Consider the following 22,496-nt stretch of genomic DNA (forward strand, 5'->3'; position numbering starts at 1 on the left):
AGGAAATAAACAAACAAAAATAAACCATTTTTTAAAAAATCCCTAATTAAAGATTCCAATTGTTGACCATTTAACTCTAATTTCATTTAAAAAAATTAAAGTTTATTGGTGATTTACTAGCAAGGGCAAATCTATTAAAATATCTTCCTGTCAAGTTGTCAACAGGCAGTATCACAAATGTAAAGATAATTTTCTAGAGTTCAGTGACTTTCTACTTAGTATATATATAATGCAGAGAACAATGTGGATAAGCAAGATAGAACAATATAATTGTAGTCAATTTGGCCTTGATTTTCTTTGGCAAATACACTATGCAATATAGAGCTGTGTCTCCCTGAGGGAACTGAAAAAAAAAAAATCACAAATGGCAGAAGAACTCTTTCTAGAAGTGGGTAATTAGGAGAAAAACATCATTAAAAAAACAAGGTTAAAAAAATGCACCATAAACGCAAGGCAACTACAGCTACTGACTCCAACTAGAAGTTACATGACACAGAAATGATGAGTTTCTACTTACCGCAACATACCATGTGGTTCGTCTTGGGAAAAAAAAATGATTAATGCTGAAAAGGTTCATTAAATTTTGGTCATTTGTTTCAAAGTTACATGACTCTGGACAGAGACAGGGAGGGGAGGAGTCGGGGAGGATGTGGAAGATGCGGCCTCACCCCTTACCATGTTTTCAGTGCTACAGCCACACTGCTGCATCTCCGGCGAATACAGACTCATCATGGATCTTGCTTCCTGAGGCTCGGGTAGCTGCGGATCATGGAACCACTGTGCACCAAAGTGAAGCTCCTTCATGGGCAGAACAGGAGCAGCCTCTTGAATGTGCGATGAGGGACACGACTCCATGGCCTGAAAGCAGCCTTGATACAGTTCATATTCTTCATCAACAAGCATTTCTCTCTCTTCACCCATTTCCTGCAGTCTAGGGGCCGTAAATTCATGCATTTCCCAGGCCTCCCTGCTGTTGTCTATGTCTTTCTGCTGGGACTGGAAGACCTTTCCCAAATCTAGAAATGGCTCGTCCACAAGCTCTTCTTTAAAATAGGGTTCATCTCTAAATCCCTGTGAATAAAAATTGCAAAAAATTTTAAAACTATGCCTGTCTTAAAAGCTACCCTCTGAACATTAACTGGAATCAACTCCTGCCACAACTGCAATGATGGTATTGCACGGCAATGCACGGTTAACCTGAACAGCTCTCCATTAACAGCACGGAGAAATACAACCTCACCACCACACAACCCTCCATCCCCAAGAGAAACAAAACAAAAGGCAAAAATCTGCCCTTGGCAAGGTGACTATTCTAAAAAAGTTCATTATACATTAACCATCTGAAAATTCTCAGACAGAAGTAGGAATCTGTTAAACCGCTAGACTTAATATTTAACTCACGTATCTCAAATAAATAGTAGTACATAAATACTGCTGCACTTCGTATTATTACTTAAGAAAGCAGAGACTTAAAAGGTCAAGATTTTCAAGTTTACGTAACTCAAAAGAAATTATGGCTTTTTGAATGTTTAAAAAATATTCCCTATCAATTAAAGATATGGGGAGAACATCTCAACTACTTTGAGCATGACTCTTTTATAATACGTCATTTAATAGAAATTTATTTCTGCATCCGCATTAAAAATATACAAGAAGGAATGAATACCGTATGCTCTTCAATTAATTTAGACTGTACTAATTAGAAAGGCAAGTACATAAAACTGAAGCTAGATAGTCATATATGAGCAGAAACGTTGTTGAGTTCCTAGGTAATAACTGAGGAATATATGGATCTGCTGAGCCTTTGACATAATTCCAAGGGACCTTAGAGCGCTGAGCACAATGAGGCCCAATTCCTTCTAAGGCATCAATGACATTTCCTATCTTAAGTCCTAACCATTAAGTATCAATAAACGTAAATTCCTGAAATGAATCTACTCCTTCCCATTGTTTCCTCACTTGCCGCTAAACATCATTGCAGTGAAGCTTTGAGATTAATTAATATAGTATACCAAATACTGCAACCCAGTTATTGCAAAAAAAAAAAAAAAAAAAAAAGCTGCATTTATAGGGTATATTTAAACATTTCACCCAGTTACGACATTGTAACAAAAAATATCTAAACTAAAAAAATGTAACGGGCATTACAGGACTACATATCAGCTTCAGACAATGTCAACAAATTATGAAAAGAATATCAAACAATAGTTGTTATCAAGTAAAGCAAAACTATACTCTTAACTGCAAAAAGCAAAATAAACACAAGTCATTTTATTAAAAAAGGAAAGGCTTCAAAATATGCTTTGTAATATTAAAGCATAAAGTAAGGTTTGACTAAATAACTTTTCTGCAGGAAGTATTCAGTAAGCTCTTCTGTACACCTATTTTTCTATGGCATTTTAAATGCAGGTCTATTTTCAAAAATATGGTCTACCCTCAAAATTTTAAGACTGTATTAGTGATCTAAAATCAGTTTATGCTGGTTCTTTGAAAATACCTTACATCTGGCCTATGTCATGTATGGAGGCAATGCAATGCAAGAGAGAAAAGAGTCCAGTTTAAAATAAATTAATACAGAAAGAGGGGGATTATTTAATTTGTACGTATTTGCCATGAGAGTGAGAACAAGCTTTTGTCTTCTTTGTAACAGCAACTGTTCAAATGGGAAGTAAATATACTAAATACCTTGGGTGCTTCAAGTATTAAAGATGAATTTATGTCATGAATTGTTCCTGAAATTTCAGTTCTGTCTTCGTTATTGTTTGAACGTAAAATATGCCTTTCTTCCTCTTTATCATCTTCCTGGAAACAGAAGCACTTTTATTTCAATTTTTAATATTTTTAGCATGATTGAAGAAATCAACCAATATTTCTTTCAACCAGTATTTTTTGTCAACCAATATTTTTTTATTGAGTTCTAGTTGACATATAATGTGTTATTAGTTTTAAGTATACAACATAATGATTTGGTATATGTATATATTGCAAAATAATTACCATGATAAGTTTACCTAACATTTGCAACTTTCAAATATATGACATAGTACTGTTAACTAGAGTCACCATACCATATCTAAATCCTTAGGACTTAACTTACAACTGGAGGTTTGTATCCTTTGACCTTCTTCACCCATGTTGCCCACTCCCGCCCCCAAATCTGGCAACCAAAGAAGCACTTTGTAATCAGGAAAATACTTCAGTTTCAATGCTTTTTAGATTAATTCTCATCTTTCTATTAAATGCAAGTACACAATAAAAATTTATGTAAACGGTTTTAGACCAAACTTTTCTTTCATAATTTTTTAAAAAGCCATATTTAGGTCAAAACTTCTTATTCCTTTTAGGTAATCACTTTCCCAGGAATAGACCTCAATATTAAGAAATGCCTAAGTTTATACAGGGTGGTACTCAAAATATTTAACAAAGTAGAGAGTGTAGTCACTCTCCACCAGAAGAGGCACAGTCATTGGTGCTCCAGCTCAGTATCAGTCCCAGGTAATAACACAGCTACTATCTACCAAGTCCTAGCTATATATTATAATCTTTAGTAAATAGTTGCACATGCTTTGTCTCAGCTTAATCTTTACAACAATCCTATTAGATCAGGATTTTACACTTTATATTTACATAAAAAGAACAACCAACATATATATCTCACAGGCACAGGTGTTAGCATTTTAAATATCAACTTATTTAACATATTTATTAATAAATTAATGTATACTCTAAGAAATAGGTGTTCTTACTATCCCCATTTTACAGATGAGTAACAGAGACACAGTGATTTGCCTGAAGTTAAGTAACTAGTCAGTTACACACTCAGAATTTGAGCCCTGTCTGGCTCTAGAGTTTGTGCTCTGTGATCCCAAGTGGGAGCAGGTAGGTTAAATAACTGGCCCAAAGACACACAACTTTGCAAATCACAAAACTAAGCAAAAACCCACAGCTGTCTGGTTCAAGTACTCCACTGCCATCTCTGCCCTGTCAGCTCTGAAGATACAAGGCAGTGTTTAAAGGTAGTTCATTCATTTTTTTAGATCTGGGACATCTGAAGTGAGTTTGTAGAAAAGAGAAGGGAAGTCACATTTGTGGTTAACATGAAAATAAATGGACAAGATGGATCTACATAAGACCATAACACATGTTTATATAGTATCTATAATTATATAGATAGTACACATCTCTGTGATACAAGACTCAATAAAAATAATTTTGTTCTCCTAACTGTTGTGCATTCACAGTCTTCCTGCTCCAACCTGACTTTGGACCTTCTTATTCCCACTCTATCCCTGGTTCCGCTGAAAACTGAATAAATGCTCAGCAAACATTAGGTGATTAGATAAGTGGCCACCAACTGGACCATGAGAGAAAGAGAGACAGACCTCAGAGACAATCCATGCATCACTATTTACAGCTCACAGTTTTCCTAAAAGAACCCAGATGTTAAAGAAGAAGTTAATGGTGATTCCACTAAGAATTTTTAAACATCTTGCAAGTGGCCTTTCTCTCATTCCTTTACTGGCCTCCCACTCTCCAGTATCCTGGCAGGCTTCTACTCACTGAGGGAAGCCCACACAAAGTCCACCACACAATCACTACATTCCAAAATCCTCCTGGAGTAAGGCTCCAACATCCCAAGTTTCTGCAGCTCTACCTCTGCCAGAAATAGCACAGGAATCTACACCCAGCTGGTGCTGAGTTCTGTTTTTCACACTGCCTGAGACTTCCTTAAACTGCTTCAAAGTCAGGTTGTTAAGGTCCTCTAGACCATTATAGTTGGGACCTCCTCTGGCAACGCAAATAATTAGGCAAATAATTATCAGGAAAAATATAGACAAAGCTCTTGCCACAATCCAAGAAACCAAGAAGACGAGGTCCCCATAAAATTATCAAGCTCTCTCCTTCTTAATTTGTCCAACAATCAAACCCGGTATCTAATGGTACATATTGGCAATGGCAACCTCCACACACCAAACACACAATAAAAGTTAAGAACCTGACTTCGCTATGTGCTGTATTCCATTTTGAAAATTTCAAGCATCTGATAGGTGTAATATACAGGGATTTTCATCTGCAATACGTGAAGAATAATAAAGTAATACATGAGGGTCATACGAGGTTCCCCAATGCAAAAATACTGTGCGGGATATGTGACTCTATCTACATATCTATATGGGAACACCCCTAACTCTACCTATACAGATACGTATCTACGTGAATACTTACAGTGTGCTGATGTATTTCACAGAATAAAAGAATGTTAGAGTTGAGAAAGATCTTAGGAGTTCTCTAGTCTTGTTTAGTCTTTTCAGAAATGAAAAAAATAGGCCCAGAAAAGTGATGTGCCTATGATCCGATTATTGGCACAGTGTTTCTCAAAGTGCAAAATTTTGCATCAGAATTACACCGGTGACTCACTGAAGGGGCAGGCGCCTGAACAGCACATGAGGATCACTCAGTCAGAATCTCTGAGAACTGGACCTGGGAAATTGCATTTTAATCATCTCTGAGGAGATTCTTATGCCTATTCACATGTCTTTGAATTTGAAACCCACCAGGCTAACTTGTAGCAAAGTTGGAAATAAGAGCCCAGATTTCTTGAAATCCCGTCCAACACTCTGCCACAACCATGGTATCTATTTCAGACATGCTGCATACAAATTAAACTAGTGACAACAAATTTAAACAGGAATACACAGCAGTGTGGCTAAGAGCACAGGGTCTGAAGCCGCTCTACTGAGTTTATAGTCCAGCTCTGTCCCTTATGAGTTACATCACTTTAGGTAAGTTGCTCAACTCTCTGGACAGGATTTCAAGAAATCTGGCCTCTATTTCTAACTTTACTGCCAATGTCTTGACTAACTCGTCTGCGATGACAGTAGCAAGAGGACTACCTCCTCTTAAAGGTGCTGTGAGGATTAAATTAGTTAATGCAGGTAAAGAGCTTAAAATACTAAGTGACATACAGCAAGCACTCAATAATACTTTAATTCTGCTTGAAAATTATAGTCAAGTATTTTGTTTTTACATTGGGAAATCTCAACAGCACCATAACTAATGTGGCCTTCAGTCAGAAGTAGTCATCTGTCCTAGTACATGAGTTTAAGCAATAAGATGATCTCCGGTTGACTTGACCATATTCGAGTTTAGAGGTTACAAGGCACTTTGATGGTCAGAAAAGCGTATTAAAATCTCACTGCCATGCGGTTAAAACAACATGGCTAACTAGACTTCAACTTACCATCCCATCTCGACATCACGCCCAAATGAAAGCTTAGAAACATAGACAAACTTGATTTATAGCATGAGGAATGGAATGAGAACTTAGAAGTCTGTGCTAAAAGTATGAAGATAAAAGTAGTAGCAGCAGGACCAGTAACGCTGGCAGCTAGCGTTAATGCAGCAGTGCGCTAAGCACTTGGTGAATGTCATCTTGAATCCTCAAAACCCTGAGGTAGAAATTAATTTTCTGGTTCTGTAAGTCAAGGACAGTGAGGAACCTGCACAAGGATACATATCGAGTAAGCAGTGGAACAAGGATTCAATGTCAGGTGTATTTGTCTCCAAAATCCATGTTCTTAACTATGACACTATTATCACTTCCTATATTAACAAATTCAACACCTACCACCAAAGGCTTACAGATGCCAAGGCGTACAACGCCTGGTGGCACAGCTTTCAACACTTCCACAGCTTCAGCAAGTGTGGTGTTGTCCAGACTGTATTCATTGACAGAGACCAGGCGGTCTCCAGGTAACAGTTCTCCACTTCTTTCTGCCACCCCATCTGCCACCAGGGAGCGAATCACAATCACTGATCTTGTGGAATCTATGGGGTCCTAAGGATTAAGCAAAAAAGAAAGATGCGTCAGTTCCCTGAAAACAAATACGCAGCCTTAAGACACCTCAAAGATACTGTGGGTTCAGTTCCAGACCACCGCAACAAAGCGAATGTCACACTGAAGCAGGTCACATGCGTCTCCTGGTTTCCTCCGTGCATATAAAATTTGTGTTTATACTACACTATCATCTGTTAAGTGTGCAATACCATTATGTCTAAAAAAAAATGATGTCATGCCTTAATTAAAAAATACTTTATTGGTAAAAAAAAATGCTAAGCATGATCTGACAATCCAAGGTTGCCACAAACCTTAAATTTGTAAAAAAAAAAAAAAAAAATGCAGTCTCTGTGAAGCGCAGTAAAGCAGAGCACAACAGAAAAGGGTATGTCTGTACTCAGGCATCTCATGTTTACTTCGTGTGTCCGCAGTCCGGTGGTCCTCTCCCAAAGACAACATCTATAAAATACCACTCTATACATCCACACGAATATCAGCTGCTATCAAGGTAAAGATATAAGCTGAATTCCAACCGCATGTCTGAGTGCTCAGTACACATGACTGATATTTTGTCACACCACAGGAGGTCTAGGGAAAGCTGGGAAAGACTCTCTGACATCCTCATGCATCGTCGTACTGTGGACCAAAGACAAGTCCATTTATTATTGCTCCTGGACAATAAGCAGGCTCCAAGAGAAGTGTATCATGGGAAATGAAACTCCATTCTTAGGCATTCCACCAGTATAAAATTTTCCTGCTAAATCATTTAAGTTCAAAAAAGACAAGGAAACAACCCATGGCATATTCCACTGCATTTTAAAAAGTATGTTTAAAAATAACGTAACCTAAAACTGATTATAACTCAATCAAAAAAAATAACATAACCTAAAGTTATGACATGGTCTAGCTAACCCTAGATGAGAACTATCCTCATACAGAGAAAATGAATACTAATTCATGAACAAAACCAATGTGCAAATCTCCATCCATTAGGAGGGCCCCATATTTCTTTTCACTAAGCACAGAAGATAATGTTGATGTTCTATAAATGCATTTGGCTAATAAAGGCCAATTTATAGCCATACTGTTATTTTTTATTTTACTCAATGAACACTGATATATAGCTCTTACCAGCTCTGTTCTAAGCACTTGACAATCATTAATTCAACTAATCCTTGTTACAAACTCCAGGACGTGGAGAGACTTACTGTCTGTGTTTACAGATGAGGAAACTGAGGGTGAGAAAGTTAAGAAAACGCGCCAAGATCACCAAGCTGGTAAGTGGCAGAGCCACAATTCAAACTCAAACTGTCTGGCTCCAAAGACTTTCTCTTCACTACCGTGCTCTGCCACTTACCCTGCTCCAATGGTAACAGAAGGAATCAGAAATAAAGAGTTGTGAATGGAAAAGATATTCACATGGAAATCTTATGGTTGAGTGGAATCTCTCAATTTGTCCTAATGGTGGAAGTATATGATACTCTCACTAAATCTCAAACTTCGTAACGGAGAGGAAAAAAAAAAGTCTCACTCAGAACATCGCTAGCTTGGTTTGTCTCTTTTGCTCCTGCTGTTTCTTTGGCACATACTGTTCTATGAAGGCAAGATATAGTAACATGAGATTCTACAACCTTTCCTGAGAAAGTAGAAATTACCACATTTTGTGTTAGAATTAGAAGATTTTGGAACTAGCAAAGTGAGAATGTGCCAAGTTCCAGGCTCTGTCTGTTTGAAGTGGTTGATGGCTCTTTTGAAGTTTTCTGATGCAGTCTTCTATACTTCTGTGTTGCAGACTTCAAGGTTCATTTTCAATACTGCATGGAATTTTAACCAAACATACCACATTTAAATCAACAAAGGATATACAGCTAGTTCCTTGAAAAAAACGTCTTCAAACAACTTATTTTACTTTCCTTAACTAACCTTGCTTTTCCACTAGCAAGTCAAGAGATCCCTGGTAAATTTCTAACACACTCTGTTGTGTAACACCACCTATTTGTGAAGAGGATTGAAAGTAAAAATAATCATGGGAACTCATTAATAAAGTACACAGTGTTAAGCTATAATTACACCAATATTTTCAAGTAGAGGGAGCTATTGCATAGGAAGAGAACAGAGGAACCAAAAAAAAAAAAAATTAAAATGTACAGTGGTATATCAGCAGGCAATCAGTGCAGTAATATAAAAGAGCTGTCTATTCTGTCACTGGCAACCATGAATCACAACACACTTTTTCATTCTGAAATATGAAACCATTACATTTTAAGTTTGACACACTAATAAATAAGCTGTACAATTATGTCCTTCATTTAGGATGTCAGTTTTTGATGGAAGGCGTTTTTATTGGGGGGGAAGGGAAACTCCATAATAGCTTATTCCCATCATGAAATGCACAGAAAGCAGCTAGCATTACTTTGTATTAATAATTACTAAACTTAGAGAAAATTGCAACAGTAAAATACACCAAAAGCAAATAAATGATTTCACTGGGTTGGTGTGAGAATCTCTGCAGTTTCATATAACACCTAATCAAAAAGACTTATTTTTAACCCAAATACACAGAAGAATTGGTTTCCAAAATGCAACCAGTTGAAATGATAATAAGAAACGTTTCAAAGGAAGATTAACCAGGACATAATGGAAATAGAAAATAGATTAATAGATTGCCTTTATTATAGGAAGATCATGGTGAACACTTCTTTATACAAAATGCAATCTTCTTTAGGCCGCAAACTAGTACCAGGTGTGCTTGCTTACTAAAATGTGTTCAGACTTGGATCTCTAGCTACTCTAAACACTATACCTAATCTACCACCCCTTTCCCTGGAGGAGAGAACCCAACAGCAGCTTCTTTGTCGCTTAAAAAAGACAAACCACCCACTTCTGAAAATGCCCCGTGATGGATAATCACTGCTTCATCTTCCATGAGGACTTTTCTGACTGGGCGATTTCTCTCATAGCCGAATGGAGTTGCTTTAATGAGTAACAGTCATTTCCTTTAATGGCCATCCCATGTAGCAGTCACCCTACAAAAAACCAGCAGCTGCCACTGCCTACCACGGCGGCTGCTATTCCTGAGGCTTTGCTGCATAAAACACGCTTAAAACTCAGCCTGATTCAGGTTGTTTTACATCAGAAAAGACTGCATGCTAAAAACACAGTCTACAATATCAAATCCATGTTAAATTAAACAAAATGTTGTAAAGATATTTCTCAAGCCTTCTACCCAATTCCCAGACCATATCCAGATTTTTAAAGTCCCCATCAGTTTTTAATCACCTTTTATCATAATTTTAAAATCACTAATTTCTCTTGTTTTGGTAAATAACACTGCAAGGAACATTGTACTCAAGAATCAAGATGTTGTTTTAAGCTAAACAGCCAACAGAGGGCACTAAATACCAATCACAGAACACAAGAAACATCTTTGACTATGCAAGCCATTCTCCTCTTCTGAAAGCTGTTTTCTTCCTATTTATTCAAAAGCCTTACACTATTATGCATCTTCTAACAGTATTCCATATGTTTGCTTCAATTCAACCATTTATGAACATTGTTCCCTACAGGTATTAAAAATATTATTAAACTCCTACAATCAATTAAGCACAGCCAACTTTGATCAGAATATTATACCTGAAGACAAGTGATCTGACCTGAATTCTCACTATTTAGCTATGAAACCTGGACAGAACCAATCTAACTGCTGTTTCACAGGTGAATAAAAGTGCCTGGAGAAACGTGCTTACAAGGATTTTTGAGGTCTCTTGAAGTGATACTAACGTTAGATAGTTATTATAAACACATGATGTTTCAATGTGGGGGGAAATTCAAGTTGACAGACCATTCTCCTCCCACAGTCTCTGAAGGGCATCATTACCATACACCCGCGCACCTACCTTCTCTCCCTCGAGCCTTCACTAAGGCACATCACCGTGATCTTCTGTCTCTCCTATCTGATCCTCTCTTTCCACATCCGCTGCCACCACCTTGGTTAAGATTCTCATTTCTTGCTGGCTTCATTCTCCCGAAAGGTCTACCTCTCTCCAATCTTACCCCCATCAGCCTATTTTCTACAGAGATAAAATAATGATTCTGAAAGACAAAAGTGCAATCACAATTCCTCCTCTGCATAAAACACTTCGGTGACATCCACTGCCTTCAGGATTAAGTCCTAACGCTTTGGTAGAGAAATTCCTTCAGATCTCCTCTTGCTCTTCCCACATGTACCACTGCCCATCCCACTTGCCCCCCACATTGTCCCAACAATCCAGAACTATTAAAGGTTAGGGACTGTGAGAGCTGTTGGCCTGCTACATGACATCCTCCAAACCATTCCATCTGCAGGAATGCTTCCCCGACCCACTGCCACTTATCTGTATCTTTGCCACCAGCATCAGCTGAAGTGTTTCCTCCAATGAGGCACCTTCTCTGACTCCCCGGAGAAGCCTCAAGCACTCCCTACTCTGCGATGATATCTCTAAACCTAAGAAAGACCTTCTATTATAGCATTTGCCATAATATAGCTTCCTCACTGTCTCTGACCTTCTAGAATAACTTAGGCCCCCCTGCTACGTGTACCCAGAGTATCTTACACTTTTTCTGACACTTTTGACATTTTACTGAACTTATTTTAACCATATTTTCTAAAAATAAGCTTCATGACAGCAAAGATACGTTTTCTTATTTGCTGCTTTATTTCCAGGGTCAGCTACAGTGCCTGCCACGTAGAAGGGATTGAATAATAGTTGCAATATCAAATGACTGAATCTATTTAGTTTCTCTCTCCTCACTGGACTGTAAGTACACCAAAGGAAAGGCCAGATTGCACCACATGTAAGTAAAAACAATAAACATTAACACTGAGCTCTTGCCACACCAGGCATGTCCTAAATATCTTACTTCTTTGAACCTATTTCATCCTCACACTAACAGGAGGTAGGTACCATTATTATCCCTACTTTTAAGAGGAAAATTAAGTAACTTAACCAAAACACACAGTTGATAAATGGCAGAACCAGAATGTAAACCAGTTAAGCACCAGAGTTTATGTCTCAACCATGTGACACAGCTTCTCTATCCTAAGGTAAGTATTTGCTATATGAATGAATGTTGAGACAAGGCAAATTGTTAGAATATACATTTATTACCTTGCCAAAATGTATAAAATTGAGCCCCTTAAATATCACACTTGGCCACTAGAGGTTTATATTTTGGTACCTAGCTGATGACGTTAGAGCACACAGAATGTGCCTGCATGTACAGCTAAAACAAGCATTTGTCTGCCAGATTTTAATTCACACTTAGGTTCTCAAGCATCCACTCCTTTGGTGAGCTAAGAACACCTTAACATGAACAGATGCAAACATGTGACAATCACTGTGCCCTAATAGATGCAATTCAAAGTTCCAAAGTGTCTAGAAAACGCATTATATGAATATTTGTGTAGATTCCCCACAGATCAAAGAGACCAGAGTTCACATAAACTAAAGCTTGGTACAGGGATGTCACTGGGGGCAGAGAGGTGGTTCAGTTGAAACTGGGCTCCCTCAGAGACAGAGATATCCACCAGAAGACGTGAGAGCTCTAGCCATGGAGCTGCTCCAAAACTAAAACTACAAATGCTAGCAAGCAGCCATGGCAAACTCAGCGAAAAGGCACAAGGCAGGAAATGTCACATTAACAGGAGACAGAAGAAATGCACATGAAGAGAAGTGCTCACATTTAATACACTGACCACTGCCTCGGCAGGAGGCATTTTCTAAAATAAGAGGAATATGAGATGTACACCAAAGACAGTTCTAACATTCAACATTTATGTTTGCAGAGTTACTAAAATGACAGCAAACAAAAATAAAGGTGTAACAATGACTTAACTACATGGACTCAAAATAAAGGATAACTTTTGGGTTGTCCTTTTTTTAAAAAAAAAAATCTATCTTGTATCCGACACCCCAAATTTTAAAAACATTAAGTAATGGATTAGAAACATAGAGGCCATAGCAGGATGGCAGAGACCGTAGTTTATTTCAGATAAAAACTTGGGTTTAATGATTTACTTTTGATTATGTTGATACTTACTGTCAATGGAGTACATTGAAATATAAGTATATTATTATTATAAAATATGAGTATACTAAAATATAAAGTTGGCCTATCATAAACTTCTGAGAGGAAATATGGCTAACTTACATAGCCTTCATTCAATGTCATTGAAGTGCTGTGCTATCAGCTCACCACACCAAAATACCTGCTCTCCCGTATTATAGGAGTCTTTCCCCGAAACGAAGTGATTCCAAAGAATGACGAGAAAAACCACCTCAAACAACCATGCAATAGAAAGTGCGCTACAAAACAGATCTCCCCACCAACGAATGCAGCGTTGTGGTGCTCACGATTACAGAGTTGGGCTACTGAGCTTCATTCCACAGTTATTCACGTAAGTGTGAGGAAGTAAGTTTCAAAGGTAATTTGAAAGAATCTACATACATGAATTGCTGGATAACATGAGGCAGCTAGCACGTAATATGTGATACGAGAATTGCTCCAACACAGTAATAGTCAACTGAGAGAAAACTGTGAGAGCAGCGAAGAGCCAAATACTGGCTTCCTGAAGCGTATACTCTTAAATGTGGCAATTACTTTTTTGAACTACAGAGAAGTAAGTTAAAAATCTAAAGAAAGTAACAGCTAGATAACTTTTAAAATAAGATCTCAAGGATGTTACTAAAATGGAGAACACAAAAAGGAACCACTAAGTTTAAAAGAGAGACAGCTAGCGATTTGTAACCTGGAGGTAGACAGAAGAATTGGGTACAAAGTACAAAGGAAAGGTTCTCTTACACACACACACAGACATAAACATGTTAAGGAAAAAACAGTGATCTGCAGAAGCTCTGACGCACAGCCAGTATGAATTAAAATATCCACTGTGAGCGATGTCAGTCCAAAAAGGAATCCAATGATTAAAAAAAAAAAAAAGAAAGAAAATATAAATGGGAAAGAGAGACAAGGGAAATAGCTTTTCAATCCACTAGTGGTAGGATGGGTGTGGATTAGAAGTCCAGGGACAAGTTTTGAGCCCCTAGCTGGACCGTGCACAGTTTCTCAAGTTCTTCATTTCTCTGAATCAGTTTCCTCAGTTGTAAAATGAGATAGTTGGATACGTGACAGTTATGATCCATTCCCCCAACTCCAAAATCCCATAACTAAATTTGACACAGTATCTTGAGCCAAATTTGTCATTAATTTCTACCAAAACAGTCACAAAACCACCATAAAAAGTAGGGAATGACAAGTTAATTCAAAACACAGCATCAACAATGAAAAAGATGTACACTCTGGTCACAACATGGTATAACTGTAGTTAGTGATGTCTTTTAAGAACTCATAAGAATGACACTGACTGCACAAGATCTAACTTCCCCGGAATTCTACCATCAAAACAAAAGATACAACAAAATATATATGACATGCTCTTTTTCATAAGATGAATAGTGAAACATTTTTTTTTTTGCCATATTTAGATAGCAACAAAAGACATGTCAGAGACTATTAGTTGAACTAGAATCACTAGAATAGTTCTGGTTTAAGATAGCAGGATGTAATTAATTACACTAAAAGAGCATCTTCTGATTTGACCAACAAGCTAAGCATTTACTCTTAGGAAAGAGAAATAAATGTATTTATAGTGAATGCAGGGCAGTAATTAAATGATTCTAATGAATAATGAGCAAGCTATCTTATCAGAATCTAACCCCATTTTTTACTATAATATAGCCAAGTATTACACTGACCATACCAATTACCACAACACCATCACTTTCAAGGTAAGTACCCACAAAATACTTCCAGTGCACTCAAGATAGATTAAAGATATGGTTCCTGGCTCCTTGTGTCTTATTACTTCCTAAATACTATTAGGCATTCAGAATAGATTCTTCCACGCATCATCCACAGAATGAAACAGTCCCTGAGCAGCACCGTTAAGACAGCACGCAAGGCGATTAAAAGTGCAATGGAAGAGAAGCACAGAGAGAAACTCACCAGAAGATGAAAGTTTAGTCTAACACAGGGGGGAAAATACATAAGTCTGCACATAATTTTATTCTGTGTAGTTTAGTACTTCAAAAATCTACTTTAAGCACCATAATAATTTAAAAGGTTCGAGCAGAGTCCCACTGCTTCTCTTATCCCCTTCTGGTCTCCTGGTAGTTGCTCTCCGTGGGTACTAAATACGTTCTTCAGATGTGTTATCTCTTGAAAATTTGATGTCATGATAATTGTTTACATATTTACCGTTCACTCCTGGCCCAGGACTTTTGCTGGTTGTAAGGAAAACAAAAACAAACCACAGAACTGTCCTTTATTTAAAAGTCCCACCATCTGGCCGAAATGCCTGGGGTTCCACCAAACAGACTGCGGTATCAAGGACAAAGTCCACCCTCTATTAAAATTACACTAGTTGAAATGTGAATACACCTAACACTACCGAACTATACATCTAAAAACTGCTAAGATGGTAGATTTTATGTTACATTTTAGCAAAAAATGTTTCAAGTAGAAAATGATTTATAAATATCTCATTATCCTCTAGAAAAAAAAACTACATTAGTTGAAAGTCATTATGATGCAAAGAAAGTATAGACACAAAACTTTTAAAAGCTTTTAAAGTACTTGTTTTGGAATTTAATTTTCCAAACAAGTCACTCTCAACTTAAGCTAAACACTTACAAACACTAGCTGAATGATACTGTTCCAGTTAATCTCTGAGACTCAGATTCCCCACTGGTAAGTGGAAATAACAATAGTACAGATTTTGTAGAGTTGTTAAAAGCATTAAATGAGATAATCACTTCATAAGTGCTAGAACTCTTATTATTACTGTTACTAAGAAGATGATGGAAAAGAAGTTAACAGGACATGTGTGTCTGAGAAGTTAACAATTACCATCTCCTCTACTGCCTGCTGAATTCAACTCACCATGGCTGATTTAGACCAACAGTCCTATCAACTGCTAAACCATCCCTGATTCTACACTTCCATGTTAACACGTGACAATGAAGTGTTGACCTTAAACCCTCCAGATATGCAGACCTCCACACCTGAAGAGAGGTTCAGAGCAGCTTGGTGCTCTCACTTTTCACTCTCCCCAAAAGCAGACACTGAGAGACAGGAGCCATCTCTACACTGGGAATGTCCCTGACAACCACTGCCACATCAAGGACCAGCATGCCCTTCATTCTTTAGAAAAGCTTCTACGATTTTTTTCCTTAATCCTTGAAAGGGCAACCAACATTTGTGATATGTAGCACATAACATGCAGAACAAAACTTTGCCAACTTTGCAACTGTACAGGAAAAAGGCTAAGGAGTCCTGCTGGAATATGTAAAACAAAATGCACACAGTTTCTACTCTCTGGCAGTGAAAAAGCTATCAGGACTCTAAAGAGCTTTGGCTAGGCGGGAGGAGTAAAGGCAAGGGACCATAAGGATTCAGGAATAACATGAAGTAAATCTTTTGGAACTGTAATAAGGACTGCTCTCTGGAAAGAGAATCAGAAATTTTTATCATCCTTCGCTGGAGACACAAGTATCAAGGATGAATGCTGCTCCTGGTCTACGGACTGTACTTTCACACCAAGAGACCACAAACTTGGGAGCCCAGCTCCACCACTTATTCACTGGGTGACCTTGAGCAAATTCCTTAATCTCGTGATCAGTTTCCTCATCTATAAAATGAGGATGATTATAAGACCTACCTCACGGGGTTGTAGAGATAACTAAACCAGTATGCCTAAGCAGTAGATAATTACTGGCTATTACCACCATGTGAAATGGTGGTCAAGTTTTACAAGTAGTAGAACAGAAAGTTCCTCAAAGTATTTTTCATTAAAAGGAGTAAAATATGAAAGTTTTGATAGATATTAAACAATCCACAGTTACTAAAGAAAATAAAGACATAAAATCATGGCCAAGTTATCAATTCCAGGACATTCCTGTGCTTTGGATGTCCACCACCTGTTGGCCTACAAGGCATGCCTCAGTTCCCCGTGAGACCCCTCTGGATCCTGAGACCCCTCTGGATCCTAAGACACGAGCATCACAGGGTCTCTTAGTCTTACTTCCACCACTGCTAAAATCATAATGCACTACAGGCACTCCCAAGTCTGTTCCCTTTGTTATTTTAGCAATGTTTATTTACCTCTCTACTCCCAACTGAATTTAAACCCCATGAGGACACCGGGTCTATTGCCTATTTTGTTTATTGCTATACTCCTAGTGTCTGGAACAGTGCCTGGCATGGAAGATGCACAATATACATTTGTTAAACAATATAAGATCTTTAAAGGAAGTATATCTTTTCATCTCTAATTGCCTGATACTAGCCATAAGTGAACAACACTTTTTTTGGAAGGAGACAATGAATAACAGGCATAGCAAGTCTGTGCTCAGAATCTATTTTTAAAAATCACCATCATAATTTTTCAGTAACTGGTAACACATTATTTTATGCCCAGAAAAGTCCAGGCATTTATATACATCTTTTATTTCGTCTTCACAATTTTATAAAGCAAGTATGATTTCTATTTTAGGGATTACTAGATAAGAAAAACTAACAAGCTTGTCTGAAGTCCTTGTAGGGTGTCATAGCCGGAAGGCAAATCCTGGTCCTTTCTGACCGGTAAGCTAGCGCTTATAACCATACTCTACATTCACAGCGACATATTGGTGAACATAATATCTGATTAAAGCAAAACACAGGGGGAACCTGAGCCCTAGAAAGTGGTGTGTCAACATAAGGTGGCCAATTTCCTTTCACGCATCATTAACAAATTAGGGTTTTGGTACCTGAATAAGGCAACATCCCTTCCTGGCCCTCACCGGGGAGAGCACTGCTTCTCTAGATCACTGCCCGGCTCCCAATGACACCCACAAACAGGGCAGAGCAGTGCAAGTCACCAGTACACATTTTCAGGGCTAGGAAAACAGGTCCTCCGTACCTGTTAGTGGATTTGGTTCGGTCTCTCTGCTAAACTCTGGGAAGGGCTATGACTTTCAACCTCCTGGTGTGGTTCTCACAGCTGACATCAGAATCCAGCGGGAACTTTCAAAACACACCCACACTCAGGGAGAGAGGGAGACTGGCAATGAGACACCTCTGAAGACTGAGTTTCTTCTTGAGACCAACTCCTTTTTTTAAGTTATTGTTCTGTCTTTAATTACATGGGAGACGGAGATGCAGAGCCAGGCTGACATTCACTAACTTCCTAGAATGTCTTGAGCATTTCATAGGAGAGATACAATCACCAGGTATTACCGTAAACCTGAGCCCCCGATCCCTCTATTTTAGCTCTCCTTGGTCACTTCATAAACACTAATCTTTACAGTTTGGTCATTTCTGAAATACTCACTGAAGGTAATAGAACAGACACATCATTTACAGACTGTCCTCCTCGTCAGCGATGCCTTCTAGTATGATGCAGAGAAAGTCCGTAAAAAGGTTTGTGAAAAGAGCTACCCCATGAGAAAGCCGCACCCAGCTGACAAGCACTTGCTGCCTGCCCTCTATTCTCTCTCCTCCATTAGACACAATGGGAATTTTTTTTTTTTTGCGCCAAATTCATATTCCAGAGGAGCCATGAAATTCCCACAAAGTTCAACATCAGGCCTGACTTAAGATCTTTTGAGGCCTCCTGCTAACTTCATCCCCCTGCGGCTGCCTCGCTAGGGCAAGCTTTTGATCTGTACTATCTGGATTTCAAGCTGATATACACACAGCCTCTTTGATCTCTTATTAAGTGGCTTCTGGTCTCCTGATGCCTTTAGTCTTGCTGCACTGAGGGTTCTGGAAGTCAGTCATCATCCTGAGCGCACTACAAACTCCACACACCAGGAGTGGGCTCCCTTCTTTCACCCACTTCGCAGGCTTGAAAAGCAGTCGTTAAGCCATGAGAGAATTTCCCCAGTAGCCACATTCAATCCACTCCATGAACACACCACTAAGAATTATTTTTCAAATGAAGCAGCTTAAGATAATTTAAAGGACACAGGACTTTCCCATAGAGGGAACGGAAGCAAATCCTCTGTGAAAAGAAATCTTCAGCCCGGCTGGCACTGGAGCTTACAGTTCTTTGATGTTAATAAAAATACATGTGGATAGGAATCAGGGATGGGCAAAGAGTAGCCTTTATCAGTTCCAAGTTCCATTAAGCCAAAGTGACCTTTAAATGCAGCTGTGTGGTTTGTTCAACAGTAAGCTATGTATTTCCAAGGACACGGATACTGCCGTTAATAGCAAATTGACTGCATTTTGCTGAGTACGAATATCTTAATCCTACATGGATGAATTGGATCCAGAATTCCCAAAAAAAATAAAAACAGCAACAAAAGAAGGAGAAAAAACCCCTGCAAAACAGATACCAGTGGCCATGTGATGAGATCCCTCGAGCTTTAAAGTAGAACTATATAATAACTTGCAATACATCCCTATCATCTATATCTTAGATTCTGGAAGTAGGTTTGTACCTGACTTTTTAATGTTACTAATATAGGTACTACTACATGCTAAAATTATGTCAATACTTACCAAATTCTATATCCCAGATTCTATAAACTAGCATTAGTATGAATGTAAAGAAATTGGGCTTCCACGAGTTACTAAAGACTACCTACTGATAGCTGCATTCACCCAAAATCTCAAATCTCAAAGCAAAAATTAGAGTCCTTAATTTCTTCCATTTTTAAACTCAATCTTCTGATAAACAAGATTAAAACTGGTATAAAAATAAGAATAGACTTAGCAACACCAATATCAGTCTGAATGTAGTTTATGCTCTCTCTTAGCTATAAAGGTCAATAAATTAATTACTGCCAATGTAAAGTTGAAACAAAGTTGATAGTTATATATTGCTATCACTTAATCCATCTAAATTATGGAAAACCATTAGCAGATTCATGAATTACGCACCTACTTACACTTTATTTTCAGAAGAATTATCTAAGCAAAGAAATCACATAAGAAGGCATCAATTTTACGTGGTCTAAATACTTGCGAGTCTCACATTTATGTTCAAGCAATTTGGTAAAATGTACCAAAATTTAAAAGATATATAGTTTTTTGATGAGCAATTCCTTTTCATACACAAGAGTATATGACAAGGATGTCTACTACAGACTCATCTGAAATGTCTACCAACTGGTTACAGGCACTTGGTTAAATAAATTATCGCACATCAACTGTAACATACTATGCAGTCATTAAAAAGAATTAGGTAGCTCTATAAAAATCAAAATGAAAGAATATATAATTGAGGGGAAGAAAATCAATGTGCTCAAAGTGTGTATGATATATTCCACTTATGTATAAAAAAATAAAAACATTAAGCCGCCAAAAACCTACGACTTACATAACCATGTATGTATAAAATACCTCTGAGAGGAGAGACAAGAAAAACAGGAGTTTCTAACCTGGGAGAAGTAAGGGATTATGGTCAGAGGTAGATTTACTTGTCACAGAATACCATTACGTACCTCTGAATTTTTATGCCATATGTATGAATTACTTATTTTTAAAACATTTCTAATGTGCTCAGAAAGTCATTCTGCTGCACATATGGTAAGAAAAAACCCAACTTAAACCACATATGTGAAATGCATACAATTCCTTCCCATAACTTTAAAAAATCTTTTTTAAAAGAGAATTCTGTTTAACAGAGTTAAACAGAAGCCGTACACTAGGCTTTTCTCAAAAATACTAAGGCATACCACATCCAAGACTCAGTATATTCATACTATTTAAGTCTTATAGCCCATTTCTTCTAAGAAAAATTAATCAGGGTTAATTTTTATAGGGAGAAATATTTTCACTATTTTCTTAATGAGCCATCTTTTGCCTTTGGTCTTTCAAACACCTTTTTAAAGTGTTACTATTTACGTATGAACCGCCTCTCAATGGCTGCGCCACTGTGTTTTCTATTTTCATCTCTCTCAGCATCTGAGACAGACCCAGCCTTTCAAAAATATCTGCTTAGGCAAAAACTGAGTTCGGTCCCCATATCAGGAGAGGAGACAAATGAGAAATGGTATGTGGGAGGGAAGAGAATTATTGGTTAATAAATTCTACCTTTTAAATCATTGAAATTCAAAGGTATCAAGAATGGCAATATCGTGGCTAATGTTCAAAAATTGGCTAATGTCAAACATTTCCAGTGAATTATAATCATGAGGGGTTATTCAAAGTTCAACATAAATCAAAACACCAGAAAATATCCACTTGCTATGTTTAATTTATAAGGTCAACTGAAGGTAAAATCCACACAGTTCTAAATTTATTTTAAGCTTTTTGGTAGAAATTAAAAATTCAGACTCTCAGACTACCTAATAATTGCTTCATTATTGAACATGATCCCACAACAAATTACTTGCACTAATTTAGGATTCTTAAATTTGTAATTATTCCCATTTGAAGCAATAAACACTAGCTCTTACACAGTGTGTATAAACACTACATTAATTTTTAATACTTACTAAACTTTCATATAAGCATTGAAAATAAGAATACTATCTAGCAGCTTGTCTTTAAGATACGACATTTTTTTTGCAAGTTGAAAAAACAGGAAGATCTGTTGCAATAAATTATGCAGGGAAATACCACTCATAAGTAAAGAAACTTGTATGGTGATTAAAAGCATAGATTCTGGCAGCCGATGGCTTTAATTCAAATTCTAGTCCTGCCATATGCTAGCTGTGTGAACTTTGATTAGTTACTTAACCTCTCTGAGCCTCAGGTTCCTCACTTCTAAAATGAGGATAACAATAGTACATATATCAAAATATCATATAGTTCTTACGAGGAATACACTAAGCAATTAGAACAGTGCCTAGCAAACAGTTAACACTCACTATATGTTAGCTATTATAATTGAATTTGTATTCATTTATCTGTATTAATGTTAGGATTAATATCAATATGAACATTAGTGATATTTCAAGAAATAAAGGTATTACGTATAAATAATGGGGAATCAAGACAAAGAAAACTAGGGCACAGTATGTAAACCACACCTAGAAACTGGCAAAAATGCTGTATTATAAAAACTTATAATCAAATTTCTGAAGAGTTCTATATTGCTTAGAAACAGAGTACAAAGTTAAGCCATAATATTCACCTTCTTGACAAACTATGCACATCACTGTTTTCCATGACATACTCCTGTAAGGCATGACGTTACAGTGACCAATGACCCCTACTCTAACATGGTATGCATACAGGGCAGGATTTTAATTAGCCATTACATGGAGCAGTGCCTAGGCACAGTTGAGACTAACAAATATTCTACTTCCGCTCAAATCACAGCCCAAAAAGCTACAATCACTTCACCCTAAAATTCAATGAGGAGACTTACAACTTGAATCATATTTACTAAGTCTTCCCTGTCGCTTTCTCCTCTTCCTTTGCCCCAGTCTATTCAGAATGCCTTTCATGAAAATGAACTGCCACCTATTTCTCTTTGGCCATATGACTGAGCTGCAGGACTGTGCATCAGATTCAGCTCTTTTGTTTCAGGTATAAAGGACTACTTCTTTTCTCTGCTCAGCTACACAATGTCCATCAATGGTGAATCACTGAGTCACCTGTCCAGAATGCCATCCCATTATTT

The 22,496-nt window shown here is 37.5% G+C and overlaps 1 protein-coding gene across 4 annotated transcripts in view; it reads right to left on the reverse strand.

Moving 5' to 3' along the window:
- Positions 1-22,496, reverse strand: part of PATJ (PATJ crumbs cell polarity complex component) — a 291,022-nt gene that overhangs the window by 202,782 nt on the left and 65,744 nt on the right. For all 4 annotated transcript variants that reach the window (XM_064493517.1, XM_031465257.2, XM_064493518.1 and 1 more), the window contains 3 exons: positions 6,629-6,838; positions 2,686-2,802; positions 676-1,071 (listed from right to left, as the gene is read on the reverse strand). In XM_064493517.1, the coding sequence (XP_064349587.1) occupies positions 676-1,071; positions 2,686-2,802; positions 6,629-6,838 (723 nt within the window). The remainder of the gene's footprint in view (positions 1-675; positions 1,072-2,685; positions 2,803-6,628; positions 6,839-22,496) is intronic.

This window comes from Camelus dromedarius, chromosome 14 (assembly GCF_036321535.1).
Source record: "Camelus dromedarius isolate mCamDro1 chromosome 14, mCamDro1.pat, whole genome shotgun sequence".
Taxonomy (NCBI): Eukaryota; Metazoa; Chordata; class Mammalia; order Artiodactyla; family Camelidae; genus Camelus; species Camelus dromedarius.